The sequence below is a fragment of the Falco naumanni genome, chromosome 5, assembly GCF_017639655.2.
Source record: "Falco naumanni isolate bFalNau1 chromosome 5, bFalNau1.pat, whole genome shotgun sequence".
Taxonomy (NCBI): domain Eukaryota; kingdom Metazoa; phylum Chordata; class Aves; order Falconiformes; family Falconidae; genus Falco; species Falco naumanni.
In genome coordinates, this window is record NC_054058.1 from 35,710,554 (window position 1) to 35,719,427 (window position 8,874).

General features: G+C 49.9%; 1 protein-coding gene across 1 annotated transcript in view; it reads left to right on the forward strand.

The window, feature by feature from the left end:
* Positions 1 to 6,091, forward strand: part of CACNA1I (calcium voltage-gated channel subunit alpha1 I) — a 91,940-nt gene extending 85,849 nt beyond the window's left edge. The window contains exons 34-35 of the mRNA XM_040596766.1: positions 527 to 723; positions 2,564 to 6,091. Of these exons, the coding sequence (XP_040452700.1) occupies positions 527 to 723; positions 2,564 to 3,265 (899 nt within the window). The 3' untranslated portion in view covers positions 3,266 to 6,091. The remainder of the gene's footprint in view (positions 1 to 526; positions 724 to 2,563) is intronic.
* The last annotated feature ends 2,783 nt before the right edge of the window (positions 6,092 to 8,874 follow it).

Here is an 8,874-nt window from a genome sequence, read left to right on the forward strand (position 1 = left end):
ACTGTGCTCACTCATCACGGTAAAATCTGGCTGTCCCCTGAGACCAGGCTCCTCAGGTTCAGGGAACATGTAATATGTGTCTACCCTTGGTGCAAGTGCTCCAGTTCTACTCTTGAGCACACTCTGACGTCCTTGTGGTCTCCAGGTTTCCCAAACTGCCGGTTTATTTATCTCCCTTCATCCCTTGCCTTGCAGGATCTGGGATGAAAGTTCTCTGGCAGTGATGCACACAGAAAATTTCTCTGCGAATGCAGAGGGAGAGGCAAACTGGGGTGTTGCTTTATAGCTCTGAGCTATGTTATATCTTCTGGATCTGGTGCAGGTTTTGGTCCTTGTGTAGAAAGTGTGAACACTAGACTGAGACTTCTTGGCCAGGAGTGTGTGTTACTAAATGTCCTCTGTACACTAGACTTCCAGGACACTTGGTATACAGCAGCAAAGGTACTAAATCAAATCAAAGGACTCTTCAACTTCTTGTTTTTTTCTATTTCTGTTCTCCTTCCCATTTCTTTTGATGTTTTGTCAGTTCCTCCCAGCCCCTTCTCTCCAGGTGCGTCTTGCCCTCTGTTGCCTGTACCAGCAGAATTTTTCCACCCAGCCATCTCTGCCACCCAGACAGGGCCTGAGAAAGTCTCATGTCCACGGAACCTTCCTAAGATCTCTCTGCAAGGCTCATGGGCATCACTGAGATCTCCGAGTGTGAACTGCTCACTTCTTCATCAGGTGAGGGCCCCCGCTTCCCTCTGTTGAGAAAGCTTGATCTTCACATCACGCCCAAATAGAGGGGGCTGAATGGAGTGGATGGCAGAGGAAGAAGAGAGGTAGCTGTGGCCATGGGCTGGGCAACCCGGCTCTGACCTGTTGGAGGAGCACAGTGGACTGCAGAGTGCAGGAGAGCCGAGGAGGAAAGAGGGTTGTGTAGCAAAAGGGGTGGTTGTATAGCTCTCACCCCCTGAAATCATCTATTCTTCTGCTTTAGATTAAAAAATAATTTGATAGCTGCAGCTAGCCCCACATAAAGATGAAATCACATCACCTTTTAGCTCACTCCAGGGTCCCCTGCAACAAGTGTGCTGCAGACACCTGCATGCACAGCAGCCGCAGTGTGAGCCAGGGAGATGACAGCCGCCTCAGCTCCTCTTGGCGCCGTGACTCCAGATCACGCACCTTCTTGGTTGGAACAGGCTCCTCTCCACCTACCTCCTCCACAGCCCTTCGTGCCACATCCACACACTGCATCCCTGAGCTCACTGTTTTCTCCTGCCCACTTAGCTCTTACATCCCAGCAAAGTGCTATCTCTTTCTGAAAAGGCAGCTATTTCTCACTAATGAAAGAGAAGAATAAAAGTGTTGAGGGAAGATCAAGTGTTTCTGAAGAGTAGAGGAGACAGAGGTCAAAGTCCAGTAGAGGTCCCTGTTATTGTTCTTGGAAGATACTCCACAAACAATTCCTGTTGGAGGAGTACAAGGACACTCTATTCCAGACAAACTAAAAAATAGAACTAAAATCATATGTTATCCAGTTCTATGTGACAGACACTGTTGGCACAATACAAATGTGTATAAATTCACCAAGGATAAATTTAGCTTTGAGCTGAGACCGCTGAGTTGTTGCGGTGTTGAAACTTCAAGTATAAGTTTAGACATGAAGAGAAAGAGCTCCGGAGCTGGCGTACCACTGGGGCAAAAGTGCTGAACACTTGTAAAGGAGAAATTGGTAAACTGATTACATGATGCAGACTGTATTGAACAGCTGTGGTTCAGGAGACTGCTTCCAGTCCTGCATGCACCATTCCCAGTGCTGTGTCCCAGTGATGATCTCCTGGAGCAGACCAGTTTCCTAGGAACAACTGAAATGCAGCTCAACTATAACTGAGCCTTGATACAAGGAAATAAAGGCTGTTCCCTGCTGGAAGGGGACCCCAACTTTCTGCCCTACATACCATCACTGCCACTAGTTCTGGTCAGAAGAACCATGAGGCCTCTTTTCTCTTCCCAAACATTGCTGTTTTTTTTAATGAGAAGAGGTCTTTGTACAGGGCCTAAGGTCAATGTGCAGAAACCCCATTACTTCCGACCAGCTGATGGTTTTGATGTGTCTGCAGCCTGTGTGGCAGGTTCACAGGGAAGCCAAGAGCAAGGACCCACAGGGATTCTTGGCTCTGCTGCCTACTGGACCACCAGTGGTTAGGGACAACCCAGTGGTGAGAGCTGTAGAGCTCGCAGCAGATCCAGCAACCCTTTCTTTTGGTGAAACATTTCACATGGGAGAGGAAGATTAATTCTGGAGCAGAATGAAATCAGAGCTTAAAATATTGAAATCTTTCCTCCTTCCCTGGAAGGGAATAACCTGGTGCTTTGTATCATTGCTCAGGTGGTTTATAACTGCCCTCCCCAGCAGAGAACAGCAAGAGAGGAATTGGAGTTTTTTTCCCTTTTTTTATAATTGTGGTTTATTTTCACACCCCAAATAGCTTTAAAAAAAAAAATAAAAATGGCAAAGTGTCTTGCCTCCTGCCCATCTCTCTCCTGAGACCTGTATTTTTGCACTCCTGCTCCCCAGGCCCCTGAGAGCGATACCTCGCTGGACAGCCGGAGCAGCAGCTCGGCAGGCAGCTTGCAGACCACACTGGAGGACAGCCTCAACCTCAGCGACTCTCCTCAGTGCACCCTGGACCTCCCAGTGGCTCTGTGCCCTGTGCCAGCTGCCAGCAGCCAAAGACCCTTGGCAGCCCCCCTCTCCCCCACCTCTCGCCACCGAAGCCTGCGGGGCAGGGGGCTCTTCAGCCTGCGAAGCATCTGTCGTCACCAGCGCAGTCACAGCAGCGGCGGGAGCACCAGCCCTGGCTGCACCCACCACGACTCCATGGACCCCTCGGATGAGGAGGGGGCAGGCAGCAGCTTACGGGGGGGTGGCAACAACAGTGAGCCTTTTGAGACCCTCAGCAGCCTCTCGCTGACCTCACTTTTCTCACCCCCACCGCCGGGGCTGACGCTGGTGAAGAAGTGCAGCAGCACCAGCAGCCTCCATACCAGCCCCTCGCCGCGTCGCCCTGCTGTCCACCACGCCAAGCCCTTCTACACCGTTGACCCCCGGGGCTTCCTCTCAATGCCCTCCTGGGTGACAGACTTCTGCAAGGACACCCCATCGCCCAGGGGAGGAGAAGACCCAGATGGCCCAGGCAGACTGGGAACAGGGGACCGCGGCTCCCCACTCCCATCTAAGCTGGAGCTGGGTGACGGAGTCAGCAAGAGGAACAGATGAGGGTCCCTGGGGCGCAGGGAGGGAGTGTTTGGTCTCTGGCATGGGGAGCATGTTTCACTAGTTTCTCCCCATCGGCAATTCCAAAGGATTTGCAAGAAAAAGAACCAGGCAAACAAAAATTTATAAATATATATATATACGTAAATATATATATATATATACATATATATATATAAAAAATAAATACTCTGGTACCGTACCTCAGAGGCATGGGAGAGTGCAAGCAATATGGGAACAGTCCTGCCCAAGGGCACGACCTGGACTATCACCGCAGAGACTATAGTGACAAAAGGCCATGGGGCAGGGAGGGACAGGACCCTCCAGCCAGAACTGCCGCGTGGCAGCTGTTTAGTTATATACATATACATATACAGAGAGATTGATTTATTTATTTTTTTTACTGAGAGATTATGAATTTCAGAAAGTGCTAAAGAGGGACAAGCAAACAGGGGCTGAAGAAGGTGCTACACCAAACTAGGAGGGAGAGGGCGAAGGGAAGGGAAGCAGGGTGAGCAGTGAGGGAAGAATATCTGGGGTTTGCCTCGCCTGTTTCTGGGAACTTCCTTATTGTCCATACTTCCATTTCAAACATTAAAAATCGTGGGCCAGATCTTCAGGTCGAGCGTAAATTGGCAAAATGCAATTGTGTGCTTCTGTTGGTGTAAAGCAGCAGAGCTCTGGCTTCAGGTGGATTCATGCTGATTTACAGCAGGTGAAAATCTGGCCCCAGCAGCAGGGAAAAGCAAACAGCCATGGAGCACGGGAAACGTTTTGAGGTGAAAAGCCTTGCTTCGAAGGGAATGTGTGAGCACAGCAGGCAAGCTCATGGGAGGAGGGGATGGAGGCTCCATGGCATATTTTTGTGGTTGTTTTTTTGGGGTTTGTTTCTTTCGTTTTCCAAAGAAAGAAAACTGCTAAGGGAAAAGAAATTACAAGATATGTAGGGAAATCTGGAGTGGGAGAGACAGGGTGAAAGGGGAGGGGGAGGTCAGAAGGGGAGACAAAATTGAAATTTTCCCCCTTTCATTTGCAGTAATTGTGATATTTTGTTTTAGAAGCCCAAAGGTGCAAAAATCATCTCTAGAGAAACCTATCTGTTATTTTTGTATCTATAGCTATATATATTAAAAGAAAACAAAACCTAGAATTTAAAAAAAGACAAATAAAAGCAAAGGGAGCTTCAGCAACACAAAATATAGTCAGTCCCCTGGCCAAGGGCTAGCCCTGTTCCAAGTCCCGCCGAGAAGACCCTACAAGAACATCCTTATCTCGGTGGTGGCTCTGCCTCCTCTCCAGCACATCACCTTCAACTTCTGGCATTTTCCCGATGTGCATCAGTGTAGCTGGGACCAGAGTCCTGCTCAATGCCAACTGCGGACATGGAGAGCAGGGAATGTTGGCCTCTGTGTGTGTGCATGCAAATGTAAGGATGTTTGTGTGTGTTGTGTCCAGGCTGACCGGCTCACCAGCTAGGGAGGTGGCGGGGAAGGGAGTAGGAGAACTGCAGCTCTCCTTGCCTCTGCCTCGCAGGGGAGTGCGGCCGGGGAGGGCTGCGGTGTGGAGGGTGAAGGCAGACTGACTCCTTGAACCATGACCTGCTTCAGGATCCAGGATCTGGTCCCGCAGACGTGATCTTCTCCTGGTGTGGCTCCAGCAAAGCCTCTGGAAGCTGCATGCTTCCTTGCCTTTCCAGCGGTATGGCTGCACATGTCTCCTTCCTGGCCAGGGCCAGCCTGGATCTCCTCCTACAGCAACTCCAAGGTTTTGTGCCCTTCCCATGTTTTCAGGTGGGTAGGAAAGCTGGCCCCCTGGGGGCCACAAAGAATTTCGGATGTCACCTGTCACCCCTGGGAAGCTCCACTAAGGTGTGTCAGAAAAGACAAGAGAAGGGCGGCTGGGGAGAGAGGGTAGCAGTGCAGTGGAGACGGGAAGGTTTGGAGGCTGGGACATTGCTCAGAGAACGAGCAGGGCTTCCTCAGGGATTCCTGTCCCATTTTTTCCATCAGATCAAGAGGGCCCCTGCAGCCTGCCCAAAGCTCTCCCAGCTGGCATATGAAGCATTATGAAGTGGGCAGTACAAAACAGATGTTCCAGTTTTATGGTGACCTGCCTGATTTTAAGCAGCTGCTGCATCTTACGAACTGGGGCTGTAAACAGCGAGCGCGTCAGATGGGACCAACAGCCAGAGAAAGGATAATTACTGTGTGGACTTGATTTATTTGCTGCAAGGAATGTTTGCTGTGTTGCAAGTGTGCACACTGACTGCAGGGAGATCAGGCCTGTGGGAGAGGACAGGAGAGCCTAGGTCCTTGTCCTTGCAGAAAGGATGCTGATCTAGATTTATTAAAGCAATAATAAGGGTCTTTAAATGCTTTTTTTGCACTGGTGGTTCTTTGGATGAGTCGCCCCTGCTTGCTTACCCGTGGGCAAAGGAGACACACGACACGTGGTTTCACATCCTTGGGGAAAGAGGGCAGTCAGCCCACAAAAGGCTGAACGATGAACTTGGGCTGCACAAGGCTTAGGCTCAAGCCCAGAGCTGCTTTGAAGCCAGGGGTAGTGCTTGCCAACAAGACCCAAACAGTTAAAACCCATCCAAACCCCAGACCATGCAATGCATAGAGCGTTTCCTGGAAGATGGCCATAATGGGACTTGGAAGTGGGACTCCGAACTGTCCTGGCAGCCGTGTAAAGCCACAAAGCTGGTTCAGTGACCCTGCTTTAGCAGGGGGTCGGACTAGGTGATCTCCAGAGGCCCCTTTCAACCCCAGCCATTCTGTGATTCTGTGTGGACTGTGAAACGTTTCAGCTGAGGAATGAGAGAAAGGTTAGAGATCGGTGCAGTGCTAGAAGCTACCCCAACATTCAGTCATGACAGAAGTCTGGCCTGCACTTGGGATAGCTGGAAGGGGACAAGGGTCAACAGACGGTGGTGGTGACCTCATAGGGTGACTTACAGCCCCTAGGGTAGATGCTCTCTCAGCTTATTTTGGTGGTTCCTGGAAGTGACTTACAAGGACAACCTTCTTTGTTTCTCCTGTGGTTTGGGGTTCATGACGGTTCTTTTGCTTTGCACAGTGTCTCCCCTTTGCCTTCCAGCAGGGCCATGCCACCCGTCCCACCTCCCTGCAAAAGGGCTTTTACCCTCCACCTTAGGACTCGAGCAAAAGCCTTCTGGCTTAGGAAGGAGATTGCCATGGAAACAGAAGACTGGGTTATCTTTGGAGAATATTTTGTCTCTCTCTTTTAATTATTTACTAACTGTTTGAAGAAGAAGGAGGAAACATCCATCCTTCCTGAAGAGGAAGCAGAATACTAAAACCCAGCAAATGCCTTGTGTTTTTGCTGGGGATTTCTGTGGTGGGGCAGGTTGTGCGGTTTCTCCTGGCAAGAGCTGCCTTTCCCAGCTATGCCTGGCTGTTGGCACCAAGAGAAACCTCTGTCATCACCCACCCACCTCCCAGACAACACCTGAGGGCAGTCCAGGAATTGCCCAGGCATCTTTTCAGCCTCCCATCCTCCCCACTTCCCACAGGGGACTATATCGTGGGCAGCTCCTGCCAGGAGGCTCTTTGCTGTTGTCAGCCTGAGATCGCTCTGTTTTGTCCCGATGCCACGTTACCCTCGTGCTTGGCTCCCCCACGTCTGCCACTGAAAGCGGTCCCTCTTCCTGCTCGGTGCTGAGCTCCTCCACGTGCTCACACACCGTACCATGTCCAGCTCCGGCTGCTGCTCTGTCAAGTTTGGTGTATTTAGCTCTTTTCATCTTGGCTTGCCTGCTGGTTCCTCCACCTCTTTTCAATATTTTTCTCAGTGTTTTTTTCTAAGCCCTCCCTGTACATACGCAGCCTCTGGGCCCACCAGTGTGGTTTATTGCAGCTGTGGAGCAGAGCCCATCCCTAATGCTTTCCACCTTCTCTTCCACATTGTCCTCAACTGCTCCAACCTGCCCGTGGAAAACACACACCCATACTTAGCATTTTTTCCGCACCCAGAGACCCTGCCTCAGGACTGCCAAACGAATGAAGTGTACTGCTAGGTGTACTTCTCGTGGCATCTCCATCTTCATCTGCCTTACTACTACCAAAAGTTTCCTTAAGAAATTAGACATATGGGAAGCAATTGCCAGTGCGACCACTGTTTTGTTTCATGGGGAGTTGGCAGTGTGGTGCATTTGGGGTTTGGTGTGGTTTTTGTTGTTGTTTTGGGGGTTTTTGCGAGGCTAGGTCCTGTGAAAGACTGAACACCACCAGCTTTCTGTGAAATGAATACGGGTTGAGTAGGCCTGGGGGAGGCGGAAATTGAAAGTGTAATTGTGCAGGAAAATAATCTTCCAGACAAAAGAAACCTACAGCAAAAAACTTAGATGCTGTCAAGGAATTTTGTACTGTTCCTTCTTGCTGAGAATGAAATGATTCCTGCCAAAATGGCTCTCATCTCCAACATGCTCCCACAGGGCATCACAGATGTGTTGTGTCCTGTGTGGCCCCTGATGACTGTCTCCTCAAGACACGGGTCCACTCACCCACCCCACACACAGAGCACTGAAGACGGGTCCCCAGGCAGTGACATGCCTGCAAGGCACAGCGGGAAATGTGCCCTGCACGCCCACTGTGCAATGAGAGCAAAAGGCATCCTAGCAGCAGCCCAGAAGCAGAGATTTGATTCTAGCCATCATAACTAAAAACTCAAAATTTGTTATGGAAGACGTGGGGGTAAGCACCTTTGGTTTGCTTGTTCTCATCACAAGAATTTCACAGAGAAGAGAAAAATTAAACCCCGCTGATTTTCTGACTAGCTGCAATACAGAACACACAGTGCACTTTCTAGGAAGTGCTTGGTACTTTGCAAAGTCAGGCCCCTGGATGTATGCCACCCACTTCAGTTTATCTGCGTATGATCTAACTTTCCAAATATTCCCTTCCCTGGTCTTCATGAATACTTTATTTTATGAGATCCGCCTTACATCTCAGGTTTTCCCGTGTTATTTCTGTTCCTTGCTAGGGACTGGCTTCCAGTAGGAACTCAATAGCTCGGTATCTTTGAGTTATCATTCATTTCCCCCCACTCATTTAGACATACATGTTTCTTCTCTAGCACTTTTTTCTTCTTTGCATATTTCCAAGCTCCCTGTTTATTTTTGCTAAGATCCTGTCACACTTTGAGTGGATGCTGGCAAGGCGATACTCCATATTGGTGCCTCCCAGCCACTTCCAGAGCAGATGTGCTCAATTTACAAGAGCTCTCACCCCCAACAAAACCGGCATCCCAGCCTCCAGTTTGCAGCATGCCTCTGCTTTTGCTCCAACAGCAGTTGCAGTAATAAGGGCTGTGCCCTTTCCCTTATGACAACGATGGGATTGCACAGATGCTCCTTATGGCCAGGTACGTCCTCAGTTTCACTTTGTACATCAGCAAAGCTGCTGAGCATCTTTCGTGCTTGTGTCATTAGTAGTAGCAGGGAGGACTCGGCACCTCATGAAGTTTCTTCCATGAGTGGTTGGGCTGTTGCCTTGCAAGCCACAGCAGGCTCCAGCTCACGCTTTCCCTTTGCTGTGCAGAGCTGTGGGCACAGAGGAGAACAAACCTTTTTCCTTACCCGTTTTGCT